This window comes from Ovis aries, chromosome 1 (assembly GCF_016772045.2).
Source record: "Ovis aries strain OAR_USU_Benz2616 breed Rambouillet chromosome 1, ARS-UI_Ramb_v3.0, whole genome shotgun sequence".
NCBI classification, from domain to species: Eukaryota; Metazoa; Chordata; class Mammalia; order Artiodactyla; family Bovidae; genus Ovis; species Ovis aries.
The window spans coordinates 174432080-174449877 of record NC_056054.1 but is presented as its reverse complement, the minus strand read 5'-3'; the positions used below and the strand labels follow the sequence as shown (position 1 = coordinate 174449877).

Below are 17798 nucleotides of genomic sequence, written 5' to 3'. Positions count from 1 at the left end.
AAGTGATAATTTAACTTTCTGTCACTTTCAATAAAAAACCCCAAAACTTATTAAGATAAAAAAACTGTCTTTTCTTCTCTTAAGAATATTACCATATTCTGCGAATATGTACCAAAGCAAGGTTGTGTCATACTGGTAAAGCACACTTGGAAAGTACTAAGAAAAATTTTTAAATGAAATAAATACTTACACTTGCTCTTCTTTTGATTCCTTATTCTGAAAAATAACATCAAGAATTAGTATTATATATTAACTATGTTGGTACAGTACAGTGATCTAACTGACTTTAGACATTTCTCAAGTTTTGGGGGGATCCTTGATGGCTCAAAGGTAAAGAATATGCCTGCAATGCAGAGGATGTGGGTTTGATTCATGGGTTGGGAAGATCCCCTGAAGAAGCGCATGGCACTCCCACTCTAGTATTCTTGGCTGGGAAATCTCATGAATAGAGGAGCCCAGCAGGCTACAGTCCATGGGGTCACAAAGGCGGGACACAATTTAGTGACTACACCACCACTGCCACCACCACTAAGCTTTCTGACCACAACCAAAATAAATATATTTTACATTATGACTTAAATGCACTTACATAGCTATTTTTATCCACAAGCATAAAACTGAAATATAAGTTCCATGAAACAAACGTTACTCATATTATCTGTGTTATGGACTACATGCTTGTGTGTCTCCAAAATTCTTACACTGAAACCCTAACCCTCAATGTGATGGTAATTGGAGGTATGGCCATTGAGAGGTAATTAGGTTTAGATGATGTGGAACCTTGATGACAGGATCAGTGCCATTATAAGAAGAGATCAGAGAGCCAGCTTGCTTGCTTGTGCATGCTCACTCACTCTCTTTCTTCAATATGTGATAATATAGCAAAAAGGTAGCTGTCTGCATATTAAGAAGAGGGCCTTCACCAGACACTGAATTGGCTAGCACCTTGATCTTAAATTTCTCAGCCTCCAGAACTGTGAAAAACAAAAATCTTGTTTAAGCCATCCAATCTATGGTAGTTTGCTATAGCAGCCTAAACTAAGACAATGCATGAGGAACTCTATAATTTTTTTATTCATACTAATTCTTTTCCTTTTCTAAAATTATAGCCATGGCCTACCAAATCAATTTTGTTATCTAACCACTGAGTCATGAAACACACTCACACACACACACAAATCACTGATTCAGATAATGGAAATGAATGTTGAGGTTGAGTTTGTACCTATTGCTATATCTTAGGACAGGGTATATGTAATTCTTATTTAAGAAATCTGACACTAATTACAAGTGTTCTTGAAAAATCTACATGTAAAGAGAAAGCAGACTGATATACTAAGAATCTTACAGGGAAAAAAATGCTAGGGAGACCACAATTGGGAGGAAAAGTTAAATAGCCCTAAATTTTATTTTCATTAAAACAAAACTATAAAGGCAACCTATTAAATAAAGGTAATATCAATGGCACAACATATTAATTACTCTTATATATCACCCTTCTATTAAGAGTATCAATTATTGTCATGTAAATTATAGTATTATTTTCTACTATCATCTCTTGTTTACAAAAAAATTCTGGTCTCTTTCCCCACAGATTCTATGATAAACTTACTAATTTGTTTTGCTTTATCATCTGCATACTAAGAGGATTTTTGCATTTCATTGTCTGATCAATGTCCAGTGCCAATTTGATTCTACAATTTAGAATTTTCAACTCCTGCCTTGAGTGTACCTGAATAACTAAGTTGAAAAGAGTTTTGGTTGTTCATAATGAATACATCTTGGAAGGAAAGTTATGACCAACCTAGATAACATATTGAAAAGCAGAGATATTATTTTGCCAACAAAGGTCCGTCTAGTCAAGGCTATGGTTTTTCCAGTGGTCATGTATGGATGTGAGAGGTGGACTGTGTAGAAAGCTGAGCACCAAAGAATTGATGCTTTTGAACTGTGGTGTTGGATAAGACTCTTGAGAATCCCTTGGACTGCAAGGAGATCCAACCAGTCCATCCTAAAGGAGATCAGTCCTGGGTGTTCACTGGAAGAACTGATGCTGAAGCTGAAACTCCAATACTTTGGCCACCTGATGTGAAGAGTTGACCTCTTGGGAAGGACCCTGATGCTGGGAGGGATTGGAGGCAGGAGGAGAAGGCGATGACAGAGGATGAGATGGCTGGATGGCATCACCGACTCGATGGACATGAGTTTGAGTGAACTCTGAGAGTTGGTGATGGACAGGGAGGCCTACCGTGCTGTGATTCATGGGGTTGCAAAGAGTCGGACACCACTAGGGACTGAACTGAACTGAACTGAATGAATACATCTAATATAGTAAGTTCCCCAGCTACCCAAAAGTACATCATTCTCATGAAACTTTTCCAAAGCTGAAATGGCATGTGTTAGTTGCTTAGTCATGTCCAAATCTTTGCAGCTCCATAGACCGCAGCCCACCAGGCCCCTCTGTCCATGGGATTCTCCAGGCAAGAACACTGGAGTGGGTTGCCATTTCCTTCTCCATAAGGAACTATACAAACTGAAGAAATAATTACAGGCATACCTTAGATGAAATGAAAGTTTGGTTCCAGACAACCTCAATAAGGTGAATATTGCAATAAAGCAAGTCACACAAACTTTTTGATTTCCTGGTACATATAAAAATTATGTTTATACTATATTGCAGGCAAGTAAGTATGTGATAATAACATTATATCTTAAAAAAGGAATGTGTATAATTTAATTTTAAAATACTTTATTGTTAAAAATGCTAACCATCATCTAAGTTTTCAGCAAACTGCAATCTTTTCTTTGGTAGATGGTCTTGCCTTGATGTTGATGGCTGCTGACTAATCAGGGTGAAGGTTGCTAAAAGCAGCAATGGCTACGCTAATTTCTTAAAATAAGACAACAACAAAGTTTGTCACATTGATCAACTCTTTCTTTCACAAATGATTTCTCTGTAACATACAATGCTGTTTTGATAGCATTTCACCCAGGGTAGATCTTCTTTCAAAATTGGAGTCAGTCCTCTCAAACCCTGCAGTTAAGTTTATGTCATCTTCTAATCCTTTGTTGTCATTTCGACAGTATTTATGGAACTATCACCAGGAGTAGATTTCATCTTAGGAAACTACTTTTTTGCTCATTTATAAGAAGCAACTCTTCATCCATTAAAGTTTTATCATGAGATTGTAGCAATTTAGTCACATCTTCAAGCTCCCCTTCTATTTCTAGTTCTCTTGCTATTTTCACCACATCTGCAATTACTTCCTCTACTGAAGTCTTAAATCAGTGTCATGTGAGGGCTGGAATCAGCTTCTTCCAAACTCCTGTTAATGTTGATATTTTTACCTCTTTCCATGAATTATTAATATTTTTAATAGCATCTAGAAAGGTGAATCCTTCCAGAGGTTTTCAATTGACTTTTCACAAATTCATCAAAGGAATCACTATTTATGTCAACCGAAGCCTCTCAAAATTTCAAGTCTTAAATAATTAGACTTGAAAGTTGAAATGACTCCTTCATTCACAGGCTGCAGAATGGATGTTGCGTTAGCAAGCATGAAAACAATATTACTATCATTGTAGATTTCTATCAGAACTCCTGGGTGACCAGATGTACTGTCAATGAGTAGTAATATTTTGAAAGAAATCTTTCCTTCTAAGCAGTAGGTCTCTAGAGTAGGCTTAAAATATTTAGTAACCATGTTGGAAAGAGATGTGCTGTCATCCAGGATATGTTTTTCCATTTCTAGAGGACAGAGCTGATTTAGCATAATTCTTTTTGCTAGGATTTTCAGAATGGTAGAGCACTGGGTTCTACTTAAAATTAGTAGCTACATTAGCCTCCAACAAAAGAGTCAGCCTGTGTCTTGGAGTTTTGAAGACAAGTATTACTTTTCTTCTCTAGCTATGAAAGCCCTATATGGCATCTTCTTCCAATAGAAGGCTGTTTTGACTACACTGAAAATCTGTTGTTTAGCATAGTCACCTACATTGCTTATATTAGCGAGGCCTTCTGGATAACTTTCTGCAGCTTCCACATCAGCACTTGCTGCTTCACCTTATAATCTGAAGTTATAGAGACGGCTTCTTTCCTTGAACCAACCTCTGCTGGCTCCAAACTTTTCTCTTGCAGTTTCCTCACCTCTCTCAGCTTCTACAGAACTGAAGTGCCTTCCTCTAGATTAGGCTTCAGTTTAAGGAAATGTTGTGGTTGATTTAATATTATATCCAGAACACTAAAATTTTCTCTATATCAGCAAAAAGGCTGTTTCACTTTCTTATCATTCCTGTGTTCACTGGAGTAGCCTTCTAATTTACTTCAAGTACTTTTCCTTTGCATTCACAAGTTGGCCAAGGGTTTGGCACAAGAGGCCTAGCTTTTGGCCTATCACAGTTTTCAATATAACTTCCTCACTAAGCTTAATAATTTCTAGCTTTTGATTTGCAGTGAGAGACCTGCAATTCTTCCTTTCATTAGAACACTTAGTGGCTATTGCAAGGTTATTAATTGCTCTATTTCAACAACTGTTGCATCTCAGGGAACAGGAAAATCCAAGGAGAGGGACAGAGATGAGGGAATAGCTGGTTGGTGAGTGAAAGTCGCTCAGTCATGTACAACTGTTTGTGACCCCATGGGCTGTACAGTCCATGCAATTCTCCAGGCCAGAATACTGGAGTGGGTAGCTCTTCCCTTCTCCAGGGGATCTTCCCAACCCAGGGATCGATCCCAGGTTTCCCACATTGCATGTGGATTCTTTGCCAGCTGAGCCACCATGGGGGCCGGTAGAGAAGTCAGAATACACACATTTATATTTTAAGGTCACCATCTTATATGGGCATGATTTGTACCATCCCAAAACAACTGCAATAGTAACATCAAAGCCCACTGATCACCTCAAGTGGTGTTTATCCCAGGGATGAGAGATGGTTCAATATTTACAAATTACTCAATGTAATATACCACAATGACTGAAGAACAAAAATCATATGGTCATCTCAATAGAGACAGAGAAAGCTTTTGACAAAATTCAATATCTGTTAATGATAAAATTTCTCCACAAAGTGGGTACCATTTCTGTGCTTTATTGAGCCCATCACTGCATAAAATGTTCCCTTGGTATCTCTAATTTTCTTGAAGAGATCTCTAGTCTTTCCCATTCTTTGGCTACCTGATGCGAAGAGCTGACTCATTTTAAAAAACCCTGACACTGGGAAAGATTGAGGGCAGGAGGAGAGGGGACGACAGAGGATGAGATGATTGGATGGCATCACCGACATGATGGACATGGGTTTGGGTAGACTCCTGAAGTTGGTGATGGACAGAGAGGCCTGGCGTGCTGCGGTTCATGGGGTCACAAAGAGTTGGAGTGACTGAACTGAACTGAACTGAAAGTGGGTACACAGGGAACATACCTCACATAATAAAGGCCATATACAAAGAGTCTACAGCTATCATCATACTCAATGGTGAAAAGCTGAAAGCATTTCTTCTAAGATCAGGAACAAGACAAGGATACCCACTTTATTCAACACAATACTGGAAGTCCTAGCCATAGACAAGAAAAAGAATGAGAAAGAATCCAAACTGGAAAGGAAGAAGTAAAACTGTTACTGTTTGCAGGTAACAAGATACTATACATAGAAAACCCTAAAATGCCACTAAAAAACTGCTGCCGCGCTGCTAAGTTGCTTCAGTCATGTCCGACTCTGTGGCTAGAGCTCATCAATGAATTCAGTAAAGTCACAGGATATACAATTAATATACAGAAATCTGTTATATTTCTTTATACTAACAAGGAAATATCAGAGAGAAATTAAGAAAACAATCCCATTTACCACTGCATCAAAAAGAATAAAATACTTAGGAATAAATACACGGAGGTAAGGGAATGACGCTGAAGCTGAAACTCCAGTACTTTGGCCACCTCATGCGAAGAGCTGACTCATTGGAAAAGACTCTGATGCTGGGAGGGATCGGAGGCAGGAGGAGAAGGGGACGACAGAGGATGAGATGGCTGGATGGCATCACTGACTCGATGGACGTGAGTCTGAGTGAACTCCGGGAGTTGGTTGATGGACAGGGAGGCCTGGCGTGTTGCAATTCATGGGGTCGCAAAGAGTCAGACACGACTGAGTGACTGAACTGAACTGAACTGAAAAGCCTTGTAGTTGAAACACTATAACCCTAATAAAAGAAACTGGCTAACTTAAAGTGAGGGGCAGATATACCATGTTCACTGATTGGAAGAATTAATATTGTTAAAATGGCCACACTACCCAAAACACTCTACATATTTAATGCAATCCATATCAAAATATCGAAAGTATTTTTCACAGAACTAAAACAAATAATTATAAAATTTGTATGGAACTTCAAAGACCTTAAATAGTCAAAGCAATCCTGAGAGAGAAAAAGAGAGCTAGAGGTAAGCTACAGTAATCAAAAGAATATGGTACTGGCACAAAAACAGACACATGGATCAAAGGAACAGAGCCAAGAGCCACTCAGGAATAAACTCACACACTTATGGTCAATTAATCTATGACAAACGAGACAGACAAGAATATGCAATGGGGAAAAGACAATCTCTTCAATAAGTGATGCAGGAAAAAAACTGAACAGCTACATGTAAAACAAACTAGAATAGCATCTCATATTATATGTAAAAATAAACTAAAAATGGGTTAAAGACCTAAATGTAGGACCAGAAACTATAAAACCCCTGGAGAAACATTTAGGCAGAACATTTTTTGACATAAATTGCAACATTAATTTTTTGGATCTGTCTCCTAAAGCACAGGAAAGAAAAGCAAAAGTAAACAAATGGGACCTAATTAAATTTAAAAACTTTTACAGAGCAAAGGAAACCACTAACCAAAATGAGAAGATAACTTACTGAATGGGAGAAAATATTTGCAAACAATATGACTAAAAAGGGGCTATCCAAAACAAACAGTTCATACAATATTAAAAAAAAAAAAAACCTGACTAAATAATGGGCAGAAGACCTGAATAAACATTTTTCCAAAGAAGATATACAGGTGGCCAAAAGGCACATGAAAAGATGCTCAACACTGATAATCATCACAGAAATGCAAATCAAAACCATAATGAGATCACCCCACATGTAGCAAAATGGCTATGATCAAGAAGACCACAAATATATGTCAGCAAGGATGTGGAGAAAAAGAACACGGCACACCATTGGTGGGAATGGAAGTTGGTGTAGCCACTGTGCAAAACAGTACAGAGGTTCCCCAGGAAACCAACAGTACAATGACCACATGATATAGCAACTCCACTCCTGAGCATGCAGGAAAAGAAAATGAAAACGCTAATTTGAAACTATACATGCACTGCAATGTTCACAGAAGCATTATTTATGATAGCCAAGATAGGGAAGCATCCTAAATGTCCATCAACAGATGAATGGATAAAGAAGCCATGGCTTATATACACAATGGAATACTACTCGGCCAGAAAAAAGAATGAAATTTTACATTTGCGAGAGCACAGATGTATCTAGAGAGTATTAGGATTAGTGAAAAAAGTCAGAGAAAGACAAATACTATATGTTATCACTTATATATGGAATCTAAAAAGTAAAACAAATGAATAAATATAACAAAATAGAAACAGATGCAAATATATAGTAGACAAACTAGTTGTTACCAATAGGGATACGGAAGTGGGGAGGGACACCATAGAAAGACAGGGTTAAGATATACAAACTACTGTGTATAAAATAAACTACAAGGATATATTATATAGCACAGGGAATATAGCCAATATTTTATAATAACTTTGAATGGAGTATAACCAATAAAAATTTTGAATCACTATGTATGTACCCCAAAATAATATAATACTGTAAATCAACTATACTTAAAAAAAGATAACTGATCAGAGATCATAATAACAAAATAATACATTTGAATCAGTTCTAATGAGGTGGATGAAACTGGAGCCTATTATACAGAGTGAAGTAAGCCAGAAAGTAAAACACCAATACAGTACACTAATGCATATATATGGAATTTAGAAAGAAGGTAATGATAACCCTGTATGAGAGACAGCAAAGGAGACACAGATGTATAGAACAGTCTTTTGGACTCTGTGGGAGAGGGAGAGGGTGGGACAATTTGGGAGAATGGCATTGAAACATGTCTAATATCATATATGAAATGAATCGCCAGTCCAGGTTCGATGCATGATACGGGATGCTTGGAGCTGGTGCACTGGGATGACCCAGAGGGATGGTACGGGGAGGGAGGTGGGAGAGGGATTCAGGATGGGGAACACGTATATACCTGTGGCGGATTCATGTTGATGTATGGCAAAACCAATACAATATTGTAAAGTAATTAGCCTCCACTTAAAATAGATAAATTTAGAAAGTGATCTAGTTTCACTCTTTTACAAGTGGTTGACCAGTTTTCCCAGCACCACTTGTTAAATCTTAACAGACCCATCACAAGCACGGAAATTGAAACGGTAATCAGAAATCTTCCAGCAAACAAAAGCCCAGGTCCAGACGGCTTCACAGCTGAATTCTACCAAAAATTTCGAGAAGAGCTAACACCTATTCTCCTCAAACTCTTCCAGAACATTGCAGAGGAAGGTAAACTTCCAAACTCATTCTTTGAGGCCACCATCACCCTAATACCAAAACCTGACAAAGATGTCACAAAAAAAGAAAACTACAGGCCAATATCACTGATGAACATAGATGCAAAAATCCTCAACAAAATTCTAGCAATCAGAATCCAACAACACATCAAAAAGATCATACACCATGACCAAGTGGGCTTTATCCCAGGGATGCAAGGATTCTTCAATATCCGCAAATCAATCAATGTAATTCACCACATTAACAAATTGAAAAATAAAAACCATATGATTATCTCAATAGATGCAGAGAAGGCCTTTGACAAAATTCAACATCCATTTATGATAAAAACTCTCCAGAAAGCAGGAATAGAAGGAACATACCTCAACATAATAAAAGCTATCTATGACAAACCCACAGCAAACATTATCCTCAATGGTGAAAAACTGAAAGCATTTCCCCTAAAGTCAGGAACAAGACAAGGGTGTCCACTTTCACCGCTACTATTCAACATAGTTCTGGAAGTTTTGGCCACAGCAATCAGAACAGAAAAAGAAATAAAAGGAATCCAAATTGGAAAAGAAGTAAAACTCTCACTGTTTGCAGATGACATGATCCTCTACATGGAAAACCCTAAAGACTCCACCAGAAAATTACTAGAGCTAATCAATGAATATAGTAAAGTTGCAGGATATAAAATCAACACACAGAAATCCCTTGCATTCCTATACACGAATAATGAGAAAGTAGAAAAAGAAATTAAGGAAACAATTCCATTCACCATTGCAACGAAAAGAATAAAATACTTAGGAATATATCTACCTAAAGAAACTAAAGACCTATATATAGAAAACTATAAAACACTGATGAAAGAAATCAAAGAGGACACTAATAGATGGAGAAATATACCATGTTCTGGATCGGAAGAATCAATATAGTGAAAATGAGTATACTACCCAAAGCAATTTACAAATTCAATGCAATCCCTATCAAGCTACCAGCCACATTTTTCACAGAACTAGAACAAATAATTTCAAGATTTGTATGGAAATACAAAAAACCTCGAATAGCCAAAGCAATCTTGATAAAGAAGAATGGAACTGGAGGAATCAACTTGCCTGACTTCAGGCTCTACTACAAAGCCACAGTCATCAAGACAGTATGGTACTGGCACAAAGACAGACATACAGATCAATGGAATAAAATAGAAAGCCCAGAGATAAATCCACACACATATGGACACCTTATCTTTGACAAAGGAGGCAAGAATATACAATGGAGTAAACACTGCTGGGCATACACACCGAGGAAACCAGAATTGAAAGAGACACATGTACCCCAATGTTCATCGCAGCACTGTTTATAATAGCCAGGACATGGAAACAACCTAGATGTCCATCAGCAGATGAATGGATAAGAAAGCTGTGGTACATATACACAATGGAGTATTACTCAGTCGTTAAAAAGAATTCATTTGAATCAGTTCTGATGAGATGGATGAAACTGGAGCCGATTATACAGAGTGAAGTAAGCCAGAAAGAAAAACACCAATACAGTATACTAACACATATATATGGAATTTAGGAAGATGGCAATGACGACCCTGTATGCAAGACAGGAAAAAAGACACAGCTGTGTATAACAGACTTTTGGACTCAGAGGGAGAGGGAGAGGGTGGGATGATTTGGGAGAATGGGAATTCTAACATGTAGACTATCATGTAAGAATTGAATCGCCAGTCCATGTCTGACGTAGGGTGCGGCATGCTTGGGGCTGGTGCATGGGGATGACCCAGAGAGATGTTGTGGGGAGGGAGGTGGGGGGGGGGTCATGTTTGGGAACGCATGTAAGAATTAAAGATTTTAAAATTTAAAAAATTTAAAAAAATTAAAAAAAAATAAATAAAAATAAATGAATTAAAATTTCAATTTAAGAAACTGGAAAAGGACAATAAAATAAACTAAAAGGAAAAAATAAATAAAATAAAATAGATAAATTTATAATAAAAAATAAACTCTAATAAATGATAAAAAATAATAATAATTTAAAAGTTTGAAATATTGTGAGAATTACCAAAATGCAACACAGAAACAAAGTGAGTAAATGCCAACGGGAAAATGGTGTCACTAGATTTTTTTGAGGCAGAGCTGCCACAACCAATTTGTGAAAAATTCAGTATCTGCAAAGTACAATAAAGCAAAGTGCAATAAAATGAAGTAAGCCTGTAAGTTTTTTTGTGTAAGCAAAAATACTCTTCATATTTCTTTTGGTTAGCATAAACAGATATTAATGCGGGTCTTTCATAAAAACAAAGTGGTATAAAGTGAACTTCAGAAAGGAGGAGATACCTGTATTTCTAAAGTTCCATTTAAGCTCTTTCCAGGATAACTTCATGCTAACTTTATGTATCAGCCTGTCTCACATGCATCTCAGCAACTTCCCTTTAGAGAGGACATCCACTTGAAGAGCTTATTTCCTGCCATATTATTTTCCCTCAATGCTTCTATTCTTTTGCCATCTGCTTTACCTTCCTTTTCTACTTCTAATGTCAGTTCCTCTGAGTAGGGAATAAAATTGGGAAGAAAGAAAGAAAGAACTAATTAACTCTCAAGAGTTATTTACAATTTACTGCTATACATACTAGTTAGAAGTTATTTTATTATCCCCTCTATTTGCTTTATAAATTATACTTTTGTCATCTTCATCCAGAGAATCCCTGATAGGTGTTTTTAGGACCTCAAATATTGTTAGGTAGACATGCTGAAAATCAGATAATTAACAGAGGACATAATTTCATGCATAAGGATTCTATAGTCACTCTGCATCACACAAACTTCTAATGAACTGTTTTAAAAACATAGTTTAATTTTAAAAATTTTATTTTAAGGTAACTTTCGATAAATATGAAAATGATACTGATATTTTACTGATCAGATTAGAATAAAAATCTTTATCTTGTTTTTTACTTTAATAAGAATTTTGTAAATTTACCTTCATTGTGTAAAATTTCATTTATGACTAAAGTTTGTATATACATAATGTAAATTCATATATAATAAGATGAATTTGCAGTCGGGCAAATACTTTCACTCAGTTTATAATTTAATCTAGACTTTAAATATATGTTTCAAGCCAGAAATAATAAAATCATCTTGAGTCCAAATCCACTGAAATGTACAAGACTGAACCAAATTGTAAAGTGTGGACTCTGGGTAATTATATTATGGATGCAAGCCCATCAGCTGTAACAAATGTAACACCTGCAAGGGGATGTTGGTTGTGAAGAGGTTACATGCATGTCTGGAGTCAGAAAGTATATGGGAGATTCTGTACTTTCTCTCAATTTTGCTCTGAACCAAAAAATTGCTCTAAAATTATTAATACAGTCTTGATTTAAAAAATTAAGCCAATAAAAAAATATTCTTGACTTTCTCTGGTAATTTTTCAAGCTATTAAGATACTTTTTGCTAATACTGCTACAGACTGTAACTTGCTCATTTTACAACTCTCAAACAACAGGAAGAGGCATAAAAGAAGCTTCTTAGGTTTCTACCATTTTAGTATATTAATGCATAGTTGGCAGAGTCTTAGATACAAAGGAGAAAATCAAGATTTCTTCGGATTTTAAAAATTCTTCTGAACTCATCTATAGAAGTATGAAAATAAGCTGTTTTTAAAACAGAGTAGGTATTTTTAAAATGAGAATGGTATGCAGAAATTAATGAAATTTCAAAGTGATTAATTCCATTTCTTTATATATTTAAATGTATATATTACGATTTAGAGAAATAAAGTAGGGCATATTATAAATTTAAATCATTTTCAGAATCTAACATATATAGACTTCTCTATAATCATATATTCAATAAGCTATGAACTTTTATAAGTCATTTGTGCTACTTGTCTACTTGGACTAATTTTAAGTTCTATTAACAGTTAAAACAAGGCTTTCCTGGTGACTCACTGGTAAAGAATCTGCCTGCCAATATAGGAGATGCGAGTTTGATTCATGGGTTGGGAAGATCCCCTAGAGAAGGAAATGGCAACCCAGTCAAGCATTATTGCCTGGGAAATCCCATGGACAGAGGAGCCTGGCGGGCTACAGTCCATGAGGTCAGCAAGAGTCGGGCACAACTTAGCAACTAAACAACAGGAAAACCATGTATTAAACCTAACTATTCATAATCAGACATTCCTCCATTATAATGCCTCTTACCTTTTTATTCTTGGTCTTTTTCTTTTTCTTTGGTTTACTCTTAACCTGATAGGTAAGAAATACATCTATTTAATATGCAATTCAAACTGCACAATGGATTATTTTGCAAAATATATTTCCTCTAACCACTTGGAATTTTATCTTCTAAAATAGATCATAGTTTCCTCTAGATTCTATGGAACATTAGTTTCATTTTAATTTCAATCTCAGTTTTCTGCTTGAGAAATCACTGACATATAAAGGAACAATATATAACATCGATGAGTAGGCTACTGAAGAGAGCTCAGAGGTCTTCACTTGCACATGTGCATGTATGACTAACAAAGTTGTGTCTGTGTGCATATATGACTAACAAAGAAGAAGGCACCTTAAAAAAATCAACATATTCAGGTCCATAAGGTGAAAAACCAAGCCTAAAAAGAATTTAGTGACCACATATTAACTGCTACCACTTATCTATAAAGAAATACATCCTAGATGATTTTAATTCTACCTCTGTGTAAACAGTATTGAAATATCCCTGTTTTCTCTTCCTTTCTCTCTCCTTCTATTCCCTACTATGCTTTCTTCTACTTTCTGCTAACCTTCCACATTCACTCTACCACTTAGGATGAAGAAACATGCTCAGAAATCTAGCACAGTGCCTGGCACATAATAAGTGTTCAATAAATGCTGTCAAACAGGGAAGACTGTAGAAGAAAGTACTGGGAAAATTCCAATTCAAGCTCTGTATAAACAGTATGATAATATAAAGTAAGACTATCTGGGATGCTTTAAAAACAGAACATGTAACAAACTAAAAGCCTTGATTAAATTCTTCTAATTCAAATATTAATGAGAGCTTATACTTCCTGGAGATCTTTAATAGATTCTGTTGAAGATTCACTCAGTATCGATGCCCCATCTTTATTCATTTCTGCTAACTGTATTTCAGGGATTGATTTCACATTTATATTGTACTCCATAAGAGGTGGACTTAGTTCTTCTTCATTTTGTAACTCTTCTACTTCAATACCTAAATATTAAAACCAAAACACTCAAAATCTGTATGCACATAATTTTAGCTTTATCAGTATTTTAAATATATTTACTCCTCCCATAACACCATCCCAGAAAAAAAAATAGAAGACATCTTACTCTATTCAAGTACTAAATGAAAATAAAATGTCTATTTATCAATGACCAAATAATAATAGGTACATATAGTAGCCTGAAACCAATTAGTATGAACACAATCCTAAGATATTTTACTTTTATCTTAAGAAGACTATAGATATTAGATAATCTAGAACTTAAGTCAACCCTAAATATAAGCTTTTGAGTATCCTGACACTGACCCTGTTAACACTGCAACTAGTATTATTTTAGGGCATAAATTTGAAACATAAACAAAAGAAGGAAGAGTTCTATTTATTTTTTTCCTTTTTCCTTCTTTTTCATAACCAAAGGTTGTTAAAGGGTATCAGCCCCCTATTATGTAACTTCTTCTTTGACACCATGCTCCTTGACTGTGCTCCAGAGATCAACCTCTAAACATGTAAACTTCGTTTGACTCATCACAATAGGTTCAAACAAAAGCCATGGTGTTCCTTTCTTAAGTATAATTTTAGTTGCAGAATTTGAATTACATTTAAAAAAACCAACAGTACATAAATGAAAATCAAATAATTAGCAACTCATTACCTGGCAAAAAGAATATAGCTTAACAATGGGTAGTTAACCAAATAAAAGCTACATAAGCTAACGAGTAGCATATATGATCAGGTAGAGCAAGCAAGTAAGCATTTTTGCCTGTTGAAGTGTCCTTTGTGTCAAAAGTTAAAATACTCTGTTAGGGTAAACCCCAGGGCACATGTACTAAGAGAAAGGCAGAGTTAAAAGGCTCATACTAGATTCAGTTGATCAGTAGTGATTTGATCATATAATTTTCCAAACTTATAGTAAACACAGTTTATCATATAGTTTATTTGACAAAGTAAAAATCTACAGGTGCCCCTTAGCTACACAGGGTTGAAAAGTCACTTAGGTATTTGGTTTTTAAACATACTTACGTTGACTGCCGGTTATCGACTGTAGAGCAATTCCTACGATACATAAAGAAAAATTTTAGATGTATAATTGAAAATGCAACCAATAAATATCAGACTAAGGAAAACCAGAAAATAAAGTTTTATATTGCACCAATAAATATTTTAGTTTTATTTTAGTTTTAAATAAAACTAAAAATAACCAACTTCACTCATGAATCCAGTTTAAACAAAGTATAATTTTTATATTAAAACATAAACTTTATGTTAGAACATAAAGCTTATCTAATCCATGATTAGAGAAAGAGAAGTTTAAAAAAAATAGTTCATAATAATGTCTAGAACACCAGTACTTTAAACCAAGAAGCAAATTCTTACAATTGACAGTCTAAGGTCATGAAGTAATAATAGGTAATTATGAAGCAAATCACCATTGTAAGTTTGAGCCTTTTTTTAAGCAAAATCCTGATAAGCAGTCCCTCTCCTTACCCATTAGTATTTATTAAGCACCTATGATATATGAGGCTGTATTAGGCTCTAGAGTTTGAAAGGTGAAGAAAAAAGATAACCTTCATAGAGAGTTAGTGGAGACAATGGATATTAATCAGATACACAAATGAAAACTACAAGTGTAGTAACTACTAGGGAAGAATTATAAGATTCTAGGAAAGCCTCTATTAAGGAGACTTGACCAGTAAGCTCTTCAGACTTCCACAGTGAGAACTGAAATACCTTGAATTTATTGCTCAAAGCTCTTTCCCAAATATTACCTTCATTCTCATGAAATTTTGTTATTTAAAATCTTAACAGAGTAAATGCAAAAAAGAAAAGCCTTTAATTTATAAGTTAATTTACAAGTCAAGGGTTCTTGCCTGACTTTCTTGTATAATCAAACTCAGCATTCTCTTCTTTCATGTTCAAGGACAACTCTTAAAGGTTAAGCAGGAAAATACAATGATATCCCAGAGCCTTAGCTAAAGGACTGGGATGGGGTCTAGCAATTATCTCTGAAGAAAATCTGGACCAGGTCAACAATTACTAGACTTGGAAAGTTGTATGTTTAAATAGCATCAGTGTAATCATCAGTTGCTCACCAGGTAGTATGACTAATAACTTGGGACCAGGAAAATGCAGCCAGAATAGCACAGTGAGGGTTTCAGTGATGCTGAAATACCTTCGCCTTTACCTTCCATGACAGCTGAGAAGCTATCCCGGAATGTGGAAAGGTGGTCTGAAGTCTCCCATAATGGATAATGTCTGAGCATGGCCACTGTTGACTTTAGACACCTTGCATAAATGTTATCTGATTTTTAAAATTACCTATGACCAATGGAGAGCTAAACCTCTAAACTAAAAGTCATAGTTCTGATAGAAAGGTGAAACATGCACTCATGGTATTTAAAAGAGCATTCCTGAAACACGCAGTACCTGTATTTCACAGTTTAAGGCATCCTTAATTTTGTAGAAGCAATAAAACTCCTCTACTTAAAAATCTTCAACAATTCCTTTATGAAAACACAAACTCCTCAGCATGGCAAGAGAAATCCTCTTGAATTTATTCCATGAACTCTCCCCTACCTTAAACTCAATACTGCCAACCTTTTTGTTCCTTGAATTATATTTCTATGTTTCTATACCTTTGTTCTTGTTTCCTTCTGAAACATCCTTATCCATCTTCTTCATTTGGCTAACTTTTACATTTAAGAATTCCTAAGATATTATATTCTCCAGAAAGCCTTTTTGGATTCTCTTAGACTATTAATTTCCCGTGGTGTTTTGAAAACATCTCTAGCACTGTAATTACTGTTAATGTCTTGATGAATCTATTCTCTCAAGAATGTGAGCTCACTGCATCTCCTGGCCTTAGCAGTGTGTCTGACACATAGCAGACACTCAGTGCAGGTTTACTAGCTTAGGTAAATAACTAGTTTGTACCTTGTTGATAGCAGGATAGCATCCTCTGGATGATTTCTGGTACGGGTATGCCTAGGTAGATGGACAGCTGATGGTAATCAAGGGAGATATTCTCAATGGGGTTCTCCTTCACTTTGTCAATATCTTCTTTCTTCATCCCAAGGCGCAGAAGAATATCTGAAACTTTTTTCCAAATTGAATTGAATTGTGACTCAGTGAGACCATTCATCAAAATCTCACTAAGGAGGATATCCCTGTATTTGCACAGCCTCAAGACGTCTGCTGACTTAGAGAGATCAGAAGGTGGTGGTTCCATATTCCAGCCTTTTTTGGGTGCAGGAAACACATTCAAATGTTTTATGAGAGCTAATAGGAGATATAAGTCAAACTGTTTGGACTGTGGTAGCTCCTTGTTTGGGGGATAAAGCAGATGCCATGCTCCACCCAAAGGGTGATTGGTCCAAAGATGATTGTAGTAGGGCTCCAGTACATTCTTGTGTATAAGAAGCTCTTTTCTCAAAAGAGGGGGTGGCAGAGCCTCATCAAATATTTGCCGAACAATGTCAGTACCAGAAACAATAATTATATGAAGCAGATGATAGAAATAATTATAATCAAGTTTGAAGATAGGCATTTCATCTGAAAATGAATTTTGAGAAGTCAAAAGATTCCACATTAATGTTCTTTTTCTATGTGGTTTCAGGTATTACATCCTAAGTTCATGTAGGACAGGCACTATTCCAAAAGAATTAAGTATATAGTACAGAGCTTTGCCACAGCCAGTGCTCGATAAGCATGCTGCTATCTGTCTAGCTGTCAAAAAGTCAAAACAAAAACAGTATGTTCCAAGCAAAAGAAATCACAAAAACTCATCACCATAGAGGCCTTTCAACCATTCAGTGTTTTGTTCAAATAATTGATCTGTCGCCACCAAATAGCATAAAAGTATTAGGCCTTTGAATATTTTGAAGACTGTCAAGAATGGTAACTGCCAGTGTTTAATTATACTTTATTTAGGCAATTATGTTT

General features: G+C 35.7%; 1 protein-coding gene across 50 annotated transcripts in view; it reads right to left on the bottom strand.

The window, feature by feature from the left end:
• Window positions 1-17798, bottom strand: part of DZIP3 (DAZ interacting zinc finger protein 3) — a 119465-nt gene that overhangs the window by 31803 nt on the left and 69864 nt on the right. For 26 of the 50 annotated variants that reach the window (XM_012189864.5, XM_012189804.4, XM_060417359.1 and 23 more), the window contains 5 exons: window positions 16791-17408; window positions 14880-14912; window positions 13677-13843; window positions 12829-12873; window positions 191-216 (listed from right to left, as the gene is read on the bottom strand). In XM_012189864.5, coding sequence (XP_012045254.2) covers window positions 191-216; window positions 12829-12873; window positions 13677-13843; window positions 14880-14912; window positions 16791-17408 — 889 coding nt within the window. Of the gene's footprint in view, window positions 1-190; window positions 217-12828; window positions 12877-13676; window positions 13844-14879; window positions 14913-16790; window positions 17409-17798 lie in introns of all 50 variants that reach the window. The other 24 variants (XM_012189958.4, XM_060417461.1, XM_060417473.1 and 21 more) reach the window with 3 other exon arrangements.